Consider the following 22255-nt stretch of genomic DNA (forward strand, 5'->3'; position numbering starts at 1 on the left):
AGCTGGCGGACGCTGGCCCCACAAGGGGTCACAGCTCAAGATTGAAGAAGCCGCAAGTCCAGAAAACTGAGGGCAAACTTTTTCGGAGTGAGAGTTGTAAACTCTTGGAACAATCTACCAGAGAGTGTTGTGACGGCACCGAGTGTGAGCTCTTTCAAGAGAAGACTTGACCAACACTGGAGCAGGTTCAGGTACATTCAGGAGCCGGTGCATGCCCAGTACTTGCCAACAGTGAGTAACAGAGACGTGACCGATCACCCGGGCGGCTAGCGAGCCGATCAGTGGTGAAGAGGATAAAAGTAAAAGTAAAACACAAAGAAACACAGCTGCTGTTTATAAAATAATTTTCATCTGATTAAATTATATATTTTAATATTATTTTACATTGAAAACACCGTTAATGAGGATTATCATAGCGTGGAAGGAATACACTGTTTATGCAATCTGGAAATATACCGCTATGTAGCGGTTTATTCAGTTAATGGAGCTCCAAAGATCCTGCACTTACAACATTTAGGATCTACTTAGAGAGTTAACTGGGAGATACAATATTGTAAATACGTTTGAGTGTCCGGCCTCTTAGCTACTGAACCGCAACAATAATAATTATAACGTTAACGTCGTTTTGGATCAAATCATAATGGTGAGACCTTGCAACACACCGGTTGTCATAGCAACATGAGGAAGACCTCGCTGGTATAAAACAAATCGTTATATATATTTCTAAGCCTTTCATGTGACAGTCTGACAGATTATCGTTTAATTCAGATGAAAATCAAGCGCCTTGTACAATCAACTAGAAGAACTGTATTGGCAAAGAGAATTTCAACATGGTAGAGGAGCTGAGAGTGTTGTGTTTGAGGGTAATAACGGAGAATATTGACGGTAAGTTATATTGATAAAAATGGTTACTATTTATCCTTAAGTTTCACTAATATGTCACATTTTAAATATCATTCTCCCTCTCATCACCGCCAGCACCATCTTCCAACACTACCAACATCTTCCAACACTACCAACATCTTCCAACACTACCAACATCTTCCAACACCTTCCAACAGTACCACCCTCTTAAAACACTACCACTATCTTTCAACACTAAGTTAGTTTAGTTAGATTAGATTAGTTAGGATAGATTAGGTTAGCTGAGTTATGATAGATTAGGTTAGATAGGTTGAGTTAGATTTAGCGTTAGGTCAGGTCAGGTTAGAATAGATAAGCGTAGGTGTATACGACTTCCTTTTCTCTTGCAACTTAACTCTAACAACAAACCGGATCTATATTGTCGTGCAAGGCAGAGAACACGCAGTTAGGGAGGCTGACGCGACGTGACTTGGGTGAAGTGTGTGCGGTACTCAGTGTTGACCTTCCATTACCGGTGGCACTGATGTTACCTCTCGACGACCTCTACTGGCGGCGCAGAATCCAGGCCCACTATCCCCCACCTCACCTAGCATTCACAGGTCAGTAACACTCACCTACTGACGCCAAATACCTTTGATTGCTTGTGTTAAAAATATTGGAGCGTTACCTGAAACATTTTTAACATTAACTGAAAAAATTTGCTAATTTAATTTGTGTTATAAACCTTAGAAGTAACTGGTAAGTGGTTCGATCCTGAGACACTCCCACTTCACCCAGCTGCAAATGGGTTCATAGTTTGGGAAGGGAAGGTCACACTGCTTGCATGTGTGCTGTAGCGTTGTCACATTTCTGAGATATCTAGTGAATAGATTCATGGGTTAGGAACTGAAGAATGCACTAGTTGGAAAGTTTTCCCTCGGATTAGATGATGATTACACAGATCTAATATAACCTAACCCAGCGAAAGGTCGCCGTAAGGGCGTGCATCAGAAGGCGGCGCGGGAGAGAGTTGTTACACCGCAGACAAAGTCAGGAATCGGGGGAGGTGACATGGACGGTAGCAGTCTGATTACGACTACAGAGACTGTCAGCCACGCCCACCCTCTTCCCCGCGTTACTGTGAGTATTATACTGAATTTCCTCATGCGCCGCTACATGTTCAGTTTCCTGATTTTGCTTGTATTAATTTGATGTCTTTACACAACTATCAAAACCATATACCAGAGACCAAGTACCTATCTATACCATATTATAATTTACCTAATGGCCTCATTATGACGAGGGAAGGAGGCCAGTGGTTCAGTGGCCTATGTAGAATCCTTCCATTGCTCTTGATAGTGATCTCACGTGACAGATAATACGGTTCAATGGTAGCTGGAAGCGGGCTTACTTAGAGGCCAACCTGGCGAGGGCCATCACTACCACTCACGAAACCAAACGTGGCTGGCGGACGCTTGGGCCGCTCCTCCAGTTGTGTGCCCCATATATCCAAGCTCTTCATCTTCCTTCCCTCGCACGTGCCCCGGGCAGGTATGTCACTCACGGAGAGATAGAAAGCAACCCGCCCTCTGGCTTTCTAGGTTAGGCTTTAGCAAAAACAGCGTAGAATAGAACCTTTCAATCAATTAAAAGCAGGAATAAAAAGACTTTATATCTATGAAAGATAGAAAACTAAGACTTGTCCCCTACTACAGTTGTGATGGTCCCGGTGTGGAGCGAGGCACCTTCGACCACCTGAACTTAGCAGACGTCATTACAGCGCTCCCTCACATCAAGGTGAGTACCTTCTCCCTTTCCAACATCCAAGTGAGTTCGTCCCCTTTCTAGCCACCAGGTGCACGCCTCATTCATTAGCATCCAGAACAGTCCCCCTTCTCTGCCAACCTCTCCACATTAACTTGAAACTGGTGAACATTAAACACTACCATGTCATAAACGAAGATCATATTACATCTCAAGTTGAAATAAATGACGAACTTAAAGTATTATCTTAACATGGGTGGTGACCATAGGTAACGGGCACTAAACCTTACATCGGCGGCTAAACATTTTCCATTCCTCTCCATATGCACAAAGATGGAGCAGCGTTTTTATAGATGGTAAGCATTCAGCAATATTTGACACTGATGGTGGGAACTAAGAACTAATTTTACACAGGATTTGAGCGTGCGGTGCCAAACGGTGGAAGAAGGAGGGGAACTGTGCTGGGCCGACCTGGGTGTGTCTGTACAAGAGGCGGCCGTTCTCTCAAATGCAGTTGCTACCAACCCCAGGATCACACATCTCAAGTTAGTATAGCTGAACTCGACAAACTTTTCATTTCGTTCCTTTACGAGTGATTTTATCGATACTTTATAATTAAAATATTCATTTAAAGTTCGTGTCATGATTATCTATATACTGTACCATCTTGTATACAGACCAATTTAAACTTTCGGAAGAAATTATACAGAAATTATCACCATTTAGCAATTATACCTATTTTGCGCGACATATTTTGGCCTGACAACCGCGTCAGTAACCTTGATTGCACAATATTGGTGCCACAACTCAAGGTCAACTTAGACCATGTTATGCAAAGAAAGAACTACACACATAGAGAAGGTAGACCAGATACAGTTATAACCTACAGAGTGTACGAGAGTTGTGTGGACGATGCACGAGCAGATGTACTTGTGGGTGGCCTCCAAGGTCACCAGGGACTGACTTACCTTGACCTGAGCCATAACCAGTTGACCTGTGCCTCTGTGCCCAGTCTCATCGCCCTTCTCAAGTCTACACGCCTCGCCTCCCTCCACCTTCAGCACAATAACATAGGTAGCGTACGTCCCACAGCCCAATCCATGTCATCGCTTTCTGAGAAGATATTGCGTGTTAATATTACTTAAATGCAGTGGCAAGATATCTATAATATAATAACAGATAATACTAGACTACTCGAGGCCTTGCAATTATTCATAATAATTAGTTTTTAGAGATGCTGCTTTATAAATAACTATGAAACATGACTTATCCTAGTACCTTCATTGTTTATTTACTGTATACTAGATGCTGAATCAATAAATTGTAAACTTGAGTGACGACTTTGCCGAATATCTATCTGTCTGTCTGTCTGTCTGAATGTAACAAGAAAAAGTGAAAGTAGATCACATAAACTTTTTAGGGGAAATACAATACAGTACAGTACATTAAATTTACAAGTTTAGCGTTGGACGCGTATACAAGTTACAGTAAACATTGCCGTCCAGAATACTTAGAGATTTTAATTTTATAAAACACCTGTTGATCTTGTCCCCTTATATAAAAGTTCACGAACATCACTGTCCCACTAGACCCAGGCCTAGTTTGTGAGCAATTAGGAGTTTTAATTTCAGTCTTTCTAAATAATTTCTTGTCTTGTTTCCACGTTTACACTCACCATTACTAATAGGCGGTGTGTAGTCAATGACATGTTCTTGATACCGTATTATTGGAAACAGGAGAGAAGGGTGCAAGACAGCTTGGGGAGGCATTGGCTCAAGCACTGCATCTGCAAGCGCTCCTCCTCGACCTCAATCCCCTGAGTCGTGGTGGTGAAGCAATTCTGGAAGGGGCGACGAAGGGAGGTAGACTGCGCGTGTTGTCCTTAGCTGGTTGTCGCCTCAGAGACCAGTGTTGGATGCCACTTGCAGCCGCCCTCACCTCCCTCCCTGAACTTCGCTATGTCTGTCTTGCTGCTAACCCCTTCATGCAGGTGAATGCTCGCTACCTGTTGGTCAAATGTTACATTACTGTTAGTCAATGATTCTTTCATGTTAGTCAGTGTTTCACTCATGTTGGTTAAGGCCTCCCTGCTGGTTAATATTTCTTTCACGTTGATTAATGTACCCTTTATGTTGGTCATTGCTCCCTTTATGTTATATAGGCCTGTGTTTCTTTGGTGTAGGTCAATGTTTAATTTCCCAGGTTTAGTTAGTGTCCCCCCTCCCTCCAGGTAACATAATTATGCTTCCTCCCTTCAGGAGCCACCAGCTGAGGTAGTGAAAGCGGCAGCGGATGGGGCACGTATCCTGCTAACCAACCTTGACGGTACCACCTACATGATGGGTCGTGTCCAGGGCGGTCGTCAGCTGTCTCCGTCCCTCCAGGCTCTCCATGACCAGCTGGTTGTGCCTCTCACCCCTACAGCAGCACAGAAAGACCTGGAGCACTACCTACCCCTTCATGGCCTCCATTTATACCCTCAAGACTTTACCATTGAAGAAGAACTGAGAGGCATGTTCCTCTTCACCAAGGATCCCAAGAATATATTATAATGGCAAAAACTTTTAGATACATAAATTATTGCAATAACAGTTGAAACTGTAGATACCAAATGTCCTATCAATTACTATTTGTTGTAGCAGGAAAAAATATACAGTATACGATATGTATTCACAATTAGGAAAGTGGAAAATAACAATTTGTACAGAGGAATAATATTGTAGTGCGTACATACACTATAGTTTTTGTAATTCACACTGAAAGTAAACTATGTTGAGTCATCCTCCATGATATGACAAATTCTGGTGTCCTAAAACTTAGGTGGCCTTCAGAGAGAGATAAAAAAAAATAATCTCGTGACTCCTTGATAATTGTCAGCATGACTCGTAAACTAAATGGATTGCCTAATAAACTAGCCCTTGCACTGCGTGAGGGGCACATCTGAATCTGAATGCTAGATAAAAGAAACTCCCTCCTTCCTCCCTACATGTGTACTAACCTATAGAAGGTGATGGAAACTGAACGTGGAAGATTAGAATGAGTAAAAAAAGGGGCTAAGAGAGGAAAAGAGAGAAAAGTTTGAGGGTGTGCACCCAAACGAATACGACGATAAACTGTCAAGTTTCAAGATAAGATAAAGTTAAAAAGGTAAAACAATGTGATGGTACTCATGGGTAGTAGAGAGCAGAACATCAGGTAGACAACTTGTGCTATATCTCTCTCTACACGTGAAGCTCACCATTACCAACAAACACAGGTAAGTCTATGGTGCACCAGCTATTGTTAATGCTATTATTATATGGTGTTTTTTATCTCTAGGCCATGTATTGCCTCTGTCGGCAGCTCAACTTAATGATCTGAGTCCCATTTTAACGTTGCGTCCTGACCGGCGATCGTTACAGAAGGGATATAGAATCTCTAGAAAGCACTCAGAGGAGGATGATAAGACTAATCTCGGGCATAAGGAACCTTGAGTATAGAGACAGATTAAAGCATCTTAATTTGCACTCACTCGAGAGACGTAGAGTGAGGGGCGATATGATCGAGTGTATAAATGGAAATCATGGCGAAACAAAGGAGATATAACAAAGGTACTCAAACTATCTAACCAGGAACGAACTCGTTGCAATAGTTTTAAATTAGACAAATTTAGATTTAGGTGTGAGATAGGAAAACACTAGTTTGGAAATAGAGTAGTGGATGAATGGACCAAGTTACCGAACTTCATCATAAACTCAAACACGCTGGGTAGCTTGGACGGATATATTAGGGATTGTGTGTAAACGTGGCTGCTTAGTATGGGCCAATAGGCCCGCTGCAGTTCCATCATTCCTTTGTTCTTATTTTCTGACAGTCGGTCTCTTCTTAGTTACTTTGTTACAACCTTCATTCTTCATTGCCATATTATCCTCATTAGCTGTTGGTGTAACAGATAAACAAAACATAAACAGTGGGAGGCTGGCCCCCCTGCACGTTCTGTTCGTAAATACAAGCATAAAGCAGCGGTGAATAAGAATTAGTTTCGTCTGATTGCTACTCACTTAACTCAAAGGTGTGGAGCGGTTCACAGTGGATTAATGAGACCCCTACCAAGTTTTCATACACATTTACAACTATCGTATCTGGTACAACTATTATGGTATAACTATTGTATGGTACTGTAGTGGATTTCGCTCCCGCCGACGAGCATGGCGACTCACAAGCTGTCCTCCTCTGAGCACCCTCACCAACCAGCTCTCTCTACATCACGCTTGTAACCATGCTGCCTTCCCAGCACCAAGCTGCATTGTACATCCAATACAACATGTATACAGAGAGCACATTGTGAGTTTCCTTTCTCCATCCCATCCTGAGTGTGAACCCAAACAAACATCCAAATACTCCACAGTACAACTACTATTTGGTACAACTGTTGTCTGGTGCAACTATGGTATACCTAATATCTCTGATACTTATTCCATATCAATGCATCTTATGTATTTGTTCCACCTTTAATGTTTTTTATTTAATTGTATTTACTAGCAAAATTACCCGGCTTCGCACAGGTTAGGTATAAAGATATCCCAGCTAGCCGGAAAAACTGCCCTCCCTGACATGGGTAACCACCTTAACCTAATCTTGACTGTCACCACTAACTTGTCCTCTCTGACAAGAATAATCACCCCCCACAATCGTCGTGGCGATGCCTCAGTCGGGGAAGATTCTTGGCTCTTGCCTGGACCACTCGGGGTCCGTGGTCAGTAATAATATCAAGATACACAACCTTGGAACCTATGTAATAATTTTGTGTTGTACAATTTCAGATCTCTAACTGCTTCCGTTTTCGAGCTCTGGCTGGAAAAGACAAACATACACCTCCTTTTATTATTTTACTAAGCCATTCGGGCGGTTGGTGTCCAGTGTTAGCACGGGAGGAAATCGGTGATGCTTTATAGGGTTACACTGGATAACACCCTTTCTACTTGTGTCCAGGCCAAACAGAACTTGAACCCATGACAATAGTGAGATACGCGTGTTACGGCTGTACAGGTACCACTAACACCAACATACGTTTCTGACACCGATCAATAGTTTGATCACATCAGTTAAAGTCTTCACGTCATCAGATGCGGTGGAGTGTGGCAGCACTGGTGGCGATGGTGGTGTTGGTGATGGTGGTGCAGGAGGTGGACCCTGCCAACATACTCTTCCTGGCGCCCACAGGTCCCCGTAGCCACAAGAATTTCTTCATGGCTATCGCCGAGGTGCTGGCGACCAAGAACCACACGGTCAGTCTACCTCCAGCTGGTGTGTGTGTGTATTTTTTTTCTCTCTGTCTCATTTTCTGTCTTTTTATGTCTATAACTTTGCATGTTTTTTCTCGTTCTTCTTCAGTAAGATCAGAGGGTATGTAAAATTCCTTCCTCGTGCACACTTAACTGTCTAACTCCAAATATGGCTGAACTCTTTCTTGTACTGTACGTATGTCTGGTGTCTTGTGATCGTCTATTGCCGTCTATACACAAGGTCCATACTAGGGAGAGTTAGCGAAATTTCATTTTTCAAAGTGAGGTAAAAGATAGAGAATTTCACGAAGGGTTTAGGGATGCTGACAGAGAAAACTGAAAAGTTGGCTGTTCCTCATTTTTAGTTAATTATAACTAAAACACGTTGGCGATACACTGCTACATAATGGCCATTCCAACAGTGTATACAGTTATGACTTATGACACAGAAGAGTTGAGTATCAAACTCCAACATGTAATAAATGTTCACCAAGAAGTCTGTGATTGTTGAAGTACTAACAAGAGTTTGTGTTAGCGAGAGAACACACAGGAGCCTCTACCAAGTAGGCATAAGGAGTCATGCCACTAGTACAGTACAGTACTGGTACAGTACTGGTACAGTACTAGTACAGTTCAGTACCGCAGATTACAGTATAGTACACTACTAGTACAGTACAGTACTAGTACAGTACAGTGCAGTATTAGTACAGTACAAACTAGTACAGTGCAGTGTAATACGGTGCAGTGCAGTGTAATACAGTGCAGTTTTAGTACAATACTAGTACAGTACAGTACTAGTACAGTACTAGTGCAGTACAGTACTATTACAGTACAGTACTGGTACTAGTAAAGTAGCTATAGCGCAGGAGGTGGGCGCTTCCAACTGGTTAACTACGTTACCGATAAGGGCAAATGATTTCAGTCTCAATAAACAAGAATTTACAGATGCCATTGCTCTAAGGTGCGGTAGGCCAGTAGAAGGTTTGCCCTCCCAATGCGTGTGTGGCTCTTCCTATGACGTCGATCACGCCATGGTGTGCAAGAAAGAGGGCTTCATATGCATGAGGCATGACGAAGTAAGGGGCAAATATGTTGAAGGAAATCTGTCGTGATGTCAGAGTAGACCCGACCCTCCTTCCATTGGACGGTCAGAATTTCCAACATAGGACTGCAAACACATCCAACGAAGCCCGTGCTGACGTCAGTGCTCGAGGATTCTGGACGCGAGGACAACGAGCCTTCTTCGACATCAGGATTTTTTATCCCATGGCCGCATGTCACCGTAACTTAGCTCTCGATGCTGCACACAGGAGGAACGAGAACGACAAGATCAGGGCATATGGGGAGAGAATTCAGAACGTTGATCAAGGCAGCTTCACTCTTCTGGTGTTCACAACCTTTGGTAGGATGGGGACCAAGTGCAAGATGCTTCTACGCCAGACTCGCGGAGGAACTATCCGAACAGAAGCAGCAGCCCAGAAGTTGTTACAGCCTGGATGAGATGTCGATTGTCCTTCTCTCTCCTTAGGTCTGCTTTACTCTGCCTCAGGGGAACGAGAGGCATCGGCCGACAACAGTTGCAGATATTGACTATGAGGCAACAGTCACTGAATGCCGCATAGATCGGCGGCTCAACTAACTCAACACAGCTAGGGTAGCTACTTATATATTAGGATATTTAATTTTAAGGTAATAAAATGGCGGCGAAGGTGTGGCTATTGGGGGAGGATGGAGTACAGTACAATACGAATACAGTACAATTCAGTACAGTACAAAACTAATACAGTACAATACTGTACTAGTACAGTACATTACAATACGAGTACAGTACTGTACAATACTAGTACAGTACATTACTAGTACAGTACATTACTAGTACCGTACAATACTAGTATAGTACAATACTAGTACAGTGCAATTCTAGTAAAGTACAGTACGATTATAGTAAAGTACAGTACATTGCAGTACTAGTACAGTACAATACAGTACGAGTACAGTAAAGTACAGTACTTGTACAGTACAATATTAGTACAGTACAGTACTAGTACAATACAGGGCAGTACAGTGCCACGCGGACAGAGGGAGACCATACAGGCAGAGCCCTTCCACAACATGTTGTAATGCAACAACTCTGTCTATCAGAGTTCATTAATTATTTCCCTGAATTGGTTGTCAGGATATTGTGGAAACGCGTTATTAGTCGTGTTCTCGTCCGTGGTTGTGTCTTTTTTCCCTGCACGATATTTCAATATGAGTGATGCAAGTGAATTATATTAAGATAACTTTCTTTAAATGAAGCAAAAGTTGCCTTTGTCCTTGTTTCTTTCGTGAAAACCTTCTCTCCCCAATGGTACAACACTAAAGAGAGAAGTGAGTTAGTTTCTTAAGAGGTGACGGAGGCAGGTAGGTTCTCTTACCCCTGTGTCAGTCTTCACTATGTCACAAGTTTTAGATTCTTTTTGATGCATTAAAACATTTTTAACTATCAGTAACCACCATTATTCACAGGTGACGTTTGTAACGGGAATCGAAGCCTCACAAAACAGGACAAACATCCGTGAGGTGTTTGTGCCAGGTATGGACGTATACAAATATCTTCCTAACTTGTTTACTTCAAATAAGATTGAGATAGTCCAGGCCATGATGCCCCTGTTAGCCAAGTTCTGCACCGACGCTTTGGCTTACGAAGGCATGCAGAGTGTTAAGGAAGAAAAATTTGACTTGGTCATGCTGAGCGGATTCGGGACCGAATGTTTTTACTCACTTGTTGACAAGTTCAAGGTAAGGTTCTTTTAAAGTGACTCTTGGGTGTACTAACTGTTGTGAATGTTGCACTCAAACGTGTCTCAGTTATAAAAAAAATAACTCACTAACACCAGGGCGCTTCAGGTACCAGCTGGAGCTCTATACCAGAGAACTTCAGGTGTCAGCTGCAGCTATTGTACACACCCAGGGAACCTCTGTGTCAGCTGCAGCTATACACCAGGGAACCTCATGTAAAAGCTGGAAATGTACACCAAGGAGCTCTAAAGTAACGCTGACAAATACAAGAATATTTTACACATAACATATTAGTAACAAAAACTGGCTGGTGTCAGTCTTTGACACCAAGAAAATGTTGACCAGCATTGAGTCAAAGTGTGGAGTGAACAAAGATCTGCTGACCAAAGTTCGTCATATAATAACTATGTTCTTCATGTTGATTATAACAGTTATGGATCTGTAGTTTAATGACAAGATAACTAATACACAACACAGCTGTCACACATCGCTTGACCTTCCAAAACCAATTGTCTTATATTTCTTTTCACAAAGCAATATCGTACGTTTCCGGGAAACTATTTTTACTTGATGTACCTTCACATCATTCAGTCACATTCACAGATAACTTGATTAAATTTCTAATGGAAAAATAGTGGATGGAGTGACAGTCTGCAGCTCGTATAATTTAAGTTTTTCAGGCAAATGAAGATTTTTCTTGTTACTGACAAACCTTACGATCAACTGACTTATTTCACAGGTTCCATACATATTCATGTATTCACTTAGTCTGGCGCCAGCTTACGCGGACATGGCACACAGCACGCACTTCTCATCCATGGTGCCCAACTTAATGTTCGACTTGAAATATCCTCTCACCTTCACTGGCAGAATGTTCAATACTCTTCATGACACCGCCGGCATCTACTATGCCTACTATGTAATTTTTAAAATGTGAGTCGCCTTTAGTATGTTTTCTTGTCTTTGAAAGAATAATTGTCTCAATCTTCCCAACAGTGCGTAACAGAGACATGACCGCCCAAGCGGCTAACGAGCCGATCAGTGGAGAAGAGGAAAAAAGTAAAAGTAAAATATACCTAATTTGACTCTACATGATCCCAGCTTTTGGTACGCGTAGGCCTGGGAGCTCAACTGAAATTTCAATATGGCAGCCATATTTCAGCCATTTCAAAATGGCTATAAAGTTGTCAATGACCACTAGCTTTATTTAAATTTAGCATCAAATCATGTTATATATATATATATATATAAAATATAAATTCCATAAATATTCTTTAAGCTTGCATTGAAAGAGGCAAAATCGGCAAGTGTGTTGAAACTGACCTCCGGGTTTAGGGCTGATAAGAATACCTAAGTTATTTCACATTTATTTTTGTTCATGGAACTCGGTAATCTTATATATCAAAAGAATCTTGTCCTTCAACTTTATTCCATAACATTAGAGTAAATTTATCATCTTGCCATAGAATAATGTTTAAAGAAACAGTAAGTGCCACACTGTGTTTAAAGTAACAGTAAGTGCCACACTGTGATTAAAGTAACAGTAAGTGCCACACTGTGTTTAAAGTAACAGTAAGTGCCACACTGTGATTAAGGTAACAGTAAGTGCCACACTGTGTTTAAGTTAACAGTAAGTGCCACACTGTGATTAAAGTAACAGTAAGTGCCACACTGTGTTTAAGTTAACAGTAAGTGCCACACTGTGTTTAAGTTAACAGTAAGTGCCACACTGTGTTTAAGGTAATAGTAAGTGCCACACTGTGTTTAAGGTAACAGTAAGTTCCACACTGTGTTTAAGGTAATAGTAAGTGCCACACTGTGTTTAAGGTAACAGTAAGTGCCACACTGTGTTTAAGGTAACAGTAAGTTCCACACTGTGTTTAAGGTAATAGTAAGTGCCACACTGTGTTTAAGGTAACAGTAAGTTCCACACTGTGTTTAAGGTAATAGTAAGTGCCACACTGTGTTTAAGGTAACAGTAAGTGCCACACTGTGTTTCCCAGGATGGTGGCAGAGTGCCAGGAGAGGAAGCTGTGCCCGGAGGATATTTCCACCTTCTACCGGATGAGGGTCAATGGGAGTCTCGTCATCTTAAACAGGTGTAGTGATTCGTATCTTGTTTGTCAACCAAAAGTTACTTTATGTCCATACTTTGTTGCCCTCAAGTGTCTGATCCAAACTTAAGCTGTCATCTTCATGTCTAAACTATATTTTTCGATGTGGGATTAAGAAAATATTTTGGGTCACCAGTTAATCCATCTGTAAATCTTCATAAAACCAGTTCACCTGAATTCGAGGTATTTAGCTTTAGATGATCGACTGCACCCTGATCTACCTTCATCAGGTGTTTCCCATAACAACCTACTGTTAAAATCAGTCCACTAGTTTTGAAGTTACTCTAACTAAGACTCGTTTTTTTACCCACTTTCTCAAACGTCGGAGTTTCCTCCGCTGTATCCCAACACACTCGACAAAATCCTTGAAGTGTCAATATATTTTGTTAATACAATCACTCACAACTTGGGGAGAATTGTAGTGCGGGTGTATTGTGACAGTATTGTAGGCGTGATCTACAGTACACTATAGCCTAAATGAACACTGGTCACGTTCTGGAGGTTGAAACCTTTTGGGAACTTACGGGGGAGCTGCCAGCCATCAGCGGTTGCTTGGTGCTGATGCCACCTTGCTCCTAAATACATATATCATATATCTCACCTACTTCTATTTGTTTGTGACAAATCTTGATTCCATTTTTAACGATAATTTATTATCAAAATGTACACTCTATATGCAAATGGAAAAAGAAGTAACCATTAGGCTACTGAACTTACCCTACTTAATACTGTATCAGAAACATCTTCCTGTCTCGTGTATATATCCCTCTCCAGATAGATACAAGCTCCTCTCTGCTGACACCTATAAATTGAATCTCACGGTGATTGTTCAGTCTCTGACAACCTTTATATGTGACTGAAAAGTTAGAGGAGCCTTGCTGAGGAAACACCGGATTTATAACTGGGAAGGTTCCAATATCACGGGAAATACCGACAGTTTTTAACATTCTTAAATTTGGTAATAGACACATACAGTACAGTTGGTATTATATTTTGTAGATAACAAAATAAAATAATGAGCATGAGGAGTTCAAACACTGCCAACGCTGATAATGTCGTTTATAACTCAACTGAGCCAGGTTGCGTTGTTTACCTACAGCGTGGAGACCCTGGAGATACCGATCAGACCTTATACTGCCACGGTGGTCCACGCTGGCGGGATCCACTGTAAACCAGCTCAGCCGCTGCCACAGGTCAGCCATCAAAATCTTCCAATAGCTAATGCCACACCTCTTGTCTGCCTATAACCAAATGTTAACCTGTTGAAGTGCGCCTCAGTTAAGTGAATGTTGTACCTCATGTTACTTTCGTCCACTTAAGAATTTGAACCACCAGGAACTGGAGGACTGGATTGCTGAGGCCGGTAACGCTGGCTTCATCTTCTTCAGTCTTGGGTCTACCGTCAAGGCGTCAACTATGCCAGAGGAGTATGTTACATACTATTGTCCCCTTATTTATAATGTCTTTCATGGGATGACCAGCATCACGTCTACCGAGTGCCTGGTCGCAGTGCAGACAATAGCGTTAAACAGCTCCCTAATATTTTGGTATCGTCACCTTACTGTTTCCTCCCTTTATCTGCATCATATCATCGTGAGTTACTAAAATTGGTGTCCTGCTCCATTTGACTTATGTAACCTACTACCCATCACGGCAGGTACAGGAGGGTGCTGGTGGAAGTGTTCGCGTCTCTGAAGCAACGGGTACTGTGGAAGTGGGAGGGGACCATGGAAGACCTACCACCCAACGTGCGTCTTACCAAATGGCTCCCTCAGCAGGATATCCTCGGTCAGTCACCACATTATTTTTGTAGTAAACATTGTATGTAACCTTTCATCTCATCACTACCAAGTCAGGACCCAATTAGATTGTTCCTTCCAACAATGTAACTACATTATGTTAATTTTCAAGCTGTGCTAGATAGCCTTTTTACAGATGGACGCTAGGTGTTGGTCCATAGTTCTGAGTCTTGACAATTGTGTTTGGGCTTTACTTCATATAATTGTTGTGATTGTCTACATCTGTCTGTTTTCATGCAGAGCCCATTTCTCAGTAGTGATCAAGGCTGTTCTTAAAGATATATTTCTCAGTATCTTGGTTATTGTTAATAATCAACATCTCTGGCCTGTAGTTTTCACACAGACGCTCCCTCGTCCCACACAACTTATTCTTTCTATTCCTCTTCGTTCTCTTTCGCTTATCACGTTTGCCATCTCTTTCTCTCAGCCCTACACTAGTTCCGTCAGACTTACGCTGCTGTCATCATTCTTTCTCCTTTACTATTACTGATATTATGTATGTACTGTACATGTAGGAGACCATCGCCTGCGACTGTTTATCACCCATGGGGGGTTGTTGAGTATCCAGGAAGCCACATACCATGGTGTACCAGTCCTGGGCATACCCGTTCATATCGATCAGCACCACAACATTGCCCAGGTCCAAAGGGAAGGCTGGGGCCGCTTCGTGTACTGGGCGGATCTCACTTACGACACTCTCCGTCAGCAGATTCTTGAAGTTATCCAGGACACCAAGTAAGAGTGGCCTCTTTATGTTACTTTCTCGGGATTGGCGTGATAATGGAACAGTGCTTTACTGTCCACTGTCATTACAGGAACAAACTGGTGACGTTTGGTAGGGTCACATTAGGAAGGGTGTTATCCAGCGTGACCCTACCAAACATCACCGGTTTCTTCCTGTACTGACACTGGACAGACCAACTGCCCGAACGAATAGTACGGTGATAAGCGGTTCAAACATCAACTAAAATAAATAACCACTGAAGCATTACATGATCCACACAAGACAATTTGTCATTAACGTTATTCGTTATTTAATTGCTCAGCCACAAGTAATAACATCAACACAAAGTACACAACATATAGGTGTGTCACAGTATATGACATGCGAGTGATCACACAGGATGCGGGAGGTGGTAACTCGACGGCAGACTGTGATGAAGGACCAGCCTGTGCCACCTGGGCAGTGGGTGACCTACTGGGTGGAGTACGTCCTGAGGCACCATGGAGCCCTTCACCTCCGCTCTCCTATTGCCACCATGCCTTGGTTAGTGCCACCATACATTGGTTAGAGCCGCTCTTTGCCAGTGTCATGTAAGTTCAGATGGCTTTGTTTATGAAGGAATGGCATAACTAAATTGCAAGGAATCCTTATTTACGTGATTCTTGAATATGTAGTTATTTAGTATACAGTATATAATTTAGTGCCGTTTCTTTATTTAAAAGTGTGTCTTGGGGACGAGACACAAACATTATTGGAACTAACTGGTCCAGAGCACGGCGCGATAAATCTATCTTTAAAGTAAACAAACACTGGACATTTTCGACCTGGATGAAACAAATTTCATATGCCAACTTTTATAACAATAGTGTTCCCTCTCTTTCAAGGGAGACCCGTGGGAAAGCGGGGCTTTCAGGTGGGGGAAACACGCAAAAACGAGTGATTTGTGACAGAAATGAATATTATAATCAAATTATTCAGACTAAAAACCTTAGGAAAAAGAAAATTTTAACCTATCCTAACTTCAATAAACCTAACCGAAACTAACCAAGCTGACAGCCACAGAAAGTTGTGGGAGCTTTATGACTGACGGATGTTTATAAAGGAAAAGTTGCTTAGAAATGCATAAGGTAAGTGGTAGGGCCATTAGTATTGTTGTGCGTGACTTGGGTTATAAGGAAAAATACCTGTGTGTGTTTACAGGTACGAGCTGTACAACGTGGACGTGTGGCTGGTGGTGTTGGTGGTGTCCACACTGGCTGTCATCCTCACCTTCATCAGCCTCCGTGCCCTCCTCTACGCCGTCTACACATGCCTCTCTGCACCCACCAAACACAAGCAACAATAAATACAAGGATCACCGCATAGCTGTACAATAACATGGATCACTGTGTAGCTGAGCAATAACATGGATCACCGTGTAGCTGAGCAATAACAAAAAGTATCTCTCTGCAGCTAAAAAAAAAAACAATGGTCATGTGTAGCTGTAAAATAAAGAGCATCACTGTGTAGCTGAATAGCATCAGTGAAGGGGAAATTATCAAGAAAGAACCAGCTACTACCGCTGCCCCTCCTGGCTGCGCACCTCTCCACCAACCAACTCTGCATCACCCTCTTCCAACAGTGATCCTGATGATCCCCCTATGCTTCAATAACAAGATGTCTCCCTACAATGCATCGCAGGGATGGTGAATGGGCTAAAAATATATCCGTCCAACACTATGATCTCTTTCTTCCTCTCACCTCACGAGACCTCCAGGTGTTACAGCATGGTCTCTCCCCCACACTGTACCTATCATGGTCCACCCACACAATTAATTTAAAATATATTATTAGTTTGCCACAAACGTTAAAACTCTTTGTTTGTTGCATGTAATGAGTAATGATTTTTGTTTTTCATTTGTATTGGAGTAAAAGTGTTAGAAAATCATACTTAAGTAAAAGTGCTTTATCAAGAACAGAGGACGAAGTGGACTTGAGGGTAGACTAAAATTGTTTTAATAAATTTGTTTCTGATTATTTGCGAGAGGATTTTCCCGTTATTATTTATTTGTATGTATTCTTTATGTGTGTGTACACAATATATATATATATATATATATATATATATATATATATATATATATATATATATATATATATATATATATATATATATATATATATATATATATAATATATATATATATATATATACACACATATATATATATACATACTTAAAATGCAGGTAAAAGAAATAATTGTCCTAAGGGCAAACACAAAGGGAATATACAAACGTGAAAATGTCCCTCCCCCCTCCTCACCTGCTGGTCAGCAAATGTTATTCACTCATTTGGCGATTCGCGGCCATTTTCAGAACCTAAATTCAACAAAAATGATAGAAAAGTTCACTTACTTTGAGGTGTGTATGTAGAAGGCTCCTGGATGATGATGATGATGATGATGGGATTTAGAATGGGGGTGGAGGAGAAGGAAGAAGAGAAGGCATTGGGGTGGAAGAGAAGTCACCCCATGGTGCCATTTCACCCATAAAATTTTAGTTCTCTGGTGTATTTCAAGATTATTTTCTTTAAATCAACACTGTACTGCATTATATATTGTCAATATGTAAAATATATTTCAAAATGACCAATAATTTGCTTGGAAACACAGAAAAAAAGCATTTAGTTGATGAGAGTCTCAAGCAAGATGTTACCTCCAGTGAAAACAGAGAGACTAACGCCTGTTTGCTGTGTTAAGAGGCTGGATGCTGTGCTTTAAACTAGTCACTTTACCTTCAATTATGTTCAATAATTGTTAAAATGACTAAAAAATTGAATATTAAACTTTTAAAATTATTGAATAGTATAAACTTCTTGATATTTACTAAAATAGTAAGGAATTTAAGCCCTAGAACCAATTAATGCATTGGCGGACTGATACTAAAGCTGGTTGCCCGGTCAGTGCAAGCGAAAACATGTTGAGGTCGGTTCGTAAGAACTTCGTTAACCGAATTTTTTTTCGTTAACCGAACTGAAGATCCTTATGGAAGGCAGTTCGTTAACCGAAATTACGTTAACCGAGGTGTTCGTTAAACGAGGGGTCACTGTATGTATGTGTATATATATATATATATATATATATATATATATATATATATATATATATATATATATTAAATTAAAATAAAAACAATAATTCAAAGGACATGTGTTTGTGAACCCTTAAGTAAACTTCAGCACTACATAAAAGTCAAGTGTGTGTTAATAGGTGAAGGTTAATGTTAGAAGAGTTAGTTTTATGATTTTTTTTGTCTTTTATTGTTAATGTACATGACAGCTTAAAACCTACACAGATATATTTCACTGTACCATCATTACTTCTTTAACAATGAGTTAATATATATTTCTTATTAGATTAAGACAGCATTACAGCATCTAATGTAATGGTCTTGACAAATGAGATAACATTTACACTGAAACAAGAGAAATTGCAAGCCTGTAAACATATCCTACATGTGTTTCAACTCACTTGGGGTCTTAGGATCAAGTCTGGACTCGGTGCAATGAGGGTCAATGTCAATTTTTGGAGTTTCCAAGATGACCGACTCACTGAGCTGAAATCAATAATGTCTTTCAATGTTTTAAATCTCCAATATGTATAATATACTGTATCTGTGATAGTTGTACAGTACTGAGGAAGTGTATCCCTACGACCACTGTCAAGCACCAACAAAGTCATTGCTATCTGGATATGGGTAAATTGCATGGGAATTGCTTAATATACAACATATTTCTTCTAACACGATCATTAAACACAAACTGTCAATTACTCACTTGTCCAATTAGATTTTTCACAATACAACATACAGAATTTGTTTTTCTTTCAATAATACACATTCTTGACATTGTCCCTTCTTGTACTGAACTCCAGATATTTACTACAACTTTACAACAGACAAGTACAGTACATCATGTAACGTGAAAAACTGTTTAAGTACTGTAAGCCCCATTTCTTATTGGTCCCACCCTAAGTTAACCCAACCAGTAGGAATAAGGCACAGTCTAAATGGGCCTTAGTCATAATGGCCCCCTGACCAAATGAGTGAGAGTATAGGTTGAGGCCTACTTGGACTGGGGCTTATCTGACCAGCAATTATAACTATGATATAGTGTACAGCCCTTATGTTAAGCTATCTCACCATTTAAGATCAACTAGTATTGTATAGTACATGTACAGTCAGCCAGTGACCCCATCGTGGGTCTCGTACTCATAATTTTACCTGGCAATACTTGGTAAAGTAACTTGTAAATAAAGGTGATTGTGGGATCTATTTTTGGTTGTATCATTGTCAAGATAAATATTAAACAATCCAAAGGTACAATTTTTATAACAAACTATTCATTGTTATTTAAGTATCATGAGAAGTTCCAAATGCCTGCAAGTAAGAAACGAGAGACTATTCGGACACGCACGCTTCACCCTCGATGAAGCCCACAGAGTTTTCAGGTGTCGCTGTAAATTTCTCCATTCCCAGTTCATTGCTTTACTTTCACTTTTATCCTCTTCGCCACTGATCGGCCTGTCAGCCACTTGGGCGATCGGTCACGTCTCCGATTACTTTTCCTTTTCATTTATCTTCTTCACCAAAAGATCGGCTCGCTAGCCGCCCGGGCGATTGGTCACATCTCTGTCACGCACTGTTGGCAAGTACTGGGCATGCACAGGCTCCTGAATGTACCTGAACCCGCTCCAGTGTTGGTCAAGTCTTTTCTTGAAAGAGATCACACTCGGTGCCGTCACAACACTCTCTGGTAGATTGTTCCAAGAGTTTACAACCCTCACTCCGAAAAAGTTTGCCCTCTCGACTTGCGGCTTCTTCAATCTTGAGCTGTGATCCCTTGTAGGGCGAGCGTCCGCCAGCTCCAAGTAAGGACACCCAACTGAGTAGTGCCCCCCGAGATGCTTATACACCTCAACTAGGTCCCCCCCTTGCCCATCTGTAGTATAAGCTAGGTAAGTTCAGGTGCTTCAATCTCTCAGGGTAGCTGAGGTGCTGAAGTGCAGGCACCTGTCTGGTAGCCCTCCTTTGAACATTTTCAACCAACTGACAGTCCCTAGCATATCACGGGGACCAGATGGGGAAGCACTTCACTCCTGAAGATCGTTACGAGGGACGGACCGTCTAGATATCTGAATGACCTTATAAGACCCAATAATATATTTGCCTGATTTACCTTCTTCTCGCAATGGCCCGAGAACTTCAGCTCATTGTCAACATACACACCTAGGTCCTTCTCACATTCAGTCTCAACTAGTGCAGTTTCTTCATCCCGTTGGGACATATGATACGCCTCCTTACCATTGGTACGCCCCAGGTGCATCCTCTTACACTTCGTGACATTGAATCTCAGCAGCCATTTCTTCGACCATTCCTGGAGCCCACAGAGGTCCTTTTGCAGCTCTTCACAGTCCGCTTGGCTCTTAATTTCCCGAAATAACTTGGCGTCATCGGCAAACATTTCTATGGAGGAGTGTACTACATCAGGCATGTCATTTATGAAACAAACAAACAACAGCAGGCCTAATACACTGCCCTGTGATACCCCACAATATATTTTTCAAGTGATATACATCCATTATCCCTTGTGTAATTTGTGATTTTATTGAAAAAAAATTTTCACACAGGCCTCATCTTATCTTGAGTGTATGGATCGACGAATGTGATTGGATAGTTTCCCTTCATCTCTGCCCACTGTCAAAATAAGGAAAGACCATAATTAGTTTTACTTTTGAAGGCATATCTACTCGGGACAAGTTTTGCCTTGGTATGCCCAAGTGGGTATGAGCAATAGATAGCATAACTAGTTATGCGTTTTGAAGTGACCAGGAATACGCCTAAAATGAGGACAATTTTACCTAAGAATCTTGTGGCAGCCCTCATTGTAGTTGAGTTGCCAATTCATCAATATTGCTTCTTCATTATTTAAGCAATAAACGAACATTTGGAAACTTCTCACGATCTCAAATAACAATAAATAGTTTATTAATATAAAAATTCTACATTTGAATTGTTTAATATTTGTCCTGACAGTAACACAGCCGAAAATAGATCCATCAACCACAATCAACCTTACACAGAGCCTCCCTTCATTAAGTATTACCAGATAAAATTGCGAGTATGAAAGCCAGGGTGAGGTTGCCGATTCTTTGGCTGACTGTACATTACATGTAGATTAAAAGAACTGTGACCTACGGTGCAATTCACATTGAGGCAGTGATCAATTTACTCTGAGAATGTTTAACAGCGTATTATGACATCACGTCTATAAGCATTAGATTATATGAATCTAAATTTTAGCGAGTACTGTATTGAAAACAAGATAAATAATCAGTGAAACAAAAAACTGATCTCAGCTTACAATTTAAAATCTCATCTTAACAACAGACCAGTGATACACCCCAACTCTTGTTAATGCTGCAGTATTATTATACGTCAACTGCATCTTAATTATTATAGTTATTTTTGCTCTTGAGATCATATAAATAAGCAGTTAGTGCAGACATTTTGTGAATTCTGTAGCAGTAACAAAAGGGTAGCCCCATACATCTTGGTCATTTATGTAAGGCAATACACAGACTAGTCGTGAACACAATATGTTAAATTTTGAGCTCAATCTATATTCAGAGTTGATCCAGTTAACTGTTTATATAATATTAATTTTTAGCCTGAAGATTTGAGTGACTCACAACACATCCTCTTACAAAATTATGACAAAATTATTTGTTTCATTCATGAAGACCCAAACACACAATACTGTAAATCTTAATTAAAATAATTTCTGCAGTGGCCATAACAGTGGACTTTCACCTTTGATCTTCTTGTGTTCATTATCACCTTGACCACCCACCGTACCTAGCCTACCCTCTTATCCCTCCCTACCGCATTGAATCCCTTCTCTTCTCCCCCACCTTTCTGTTAGACGT

At 41.0% G+C, this 22255-nt stretch overlaps 2 protein-coding genes across 3 annotated transcripts; both read left to right on the forward strand.

Annotated features, from left to right (window-relative positions):
- The first annotated feature begins 219 nt into the window (after nucleotides 1–219).
- Nucleotides 220–5422, forward strand: LOC121880486 (dynein regulatory complex subunit 5-like). Of its 2 annotated transcripts, none has more exons than XM_042387697.1 (9): nucleotides 220–885; nucleotides 1299–1463; nucleotides 1826–1983; nucleotides 2219–2394; nucleotides 2559–2640; nucleotides 3022–3152; nucleotides 3497–3681; nucleotides 4344–4597; nucleotides 4866–5422. In XM_042387697.1, the coding sequence occupies exons 1-9, from the start codon at nucleotides 831–833 to the stop codon at nucleotides 5157–5159; spliced, it is 1500 nt and encodes a 499-aa protein (XP_042243631.1). In that variant the 5' UTR covers nucleotides 220–830; the 3' UTR covers nucleotides 5160–5422. The 2 variants fall into 2 exon arrangements, with proteins under 2 accessions (XP_042243631.1, XP_042243632.1); XM_042387698.1 differs by having other exon boundaries at nucleotides 222–885; nucleotides 1295–1463.
- Nucleotides 5423–5773: 351 nt separating this feature from the next.
- Nucleotides 5774–17008, forward strand: LOC121880485 (UDP-glucosyltransferase 2-like). The gene is made up of 11 exons (XM_042387696.1): nucleotides 5774–5863; nucleotides 7713–7874; nucleotides 10380–10652; nucleotides 11392–11585; nucleotides 12656–12751; nucleotides 13866–13959; nucleotides 14102–14193; nucleotides 14424–14554; nucleotides 15081–15300; nucleotides 15689–15832; nucleotides 16490–17008. Exons 2-11 carry the CDS (start codon nucleotides 7713–7715, stop codon nucleotides 16632–16634), a joined length of 1551 nt encoding a protein of 516 aa, XP_042243630.1. The 5' UTR covers nucleotides 5774–5863; the 3' UTR covers nucleotides 16635–17008.
- Nucleotides 17009–22255: the final 5247 nt, after the last annotated feature.

Source organism: Homarus americanus, unplaced genomic scaffold, assembly GCF_018991925.1.
Source record: "Homarus americanus isolate GMGI-L3 unplaced genomic scaffold, GMGI_Hamer_2.0 scaffold15794, whole genome shotgun sequence".
Lineage (NCBI taxonomy): Eukaryota > Metazoa > Arthropoda > Malacostraca > Decapoda > Nephropidae > Homarus > Homarus americanus.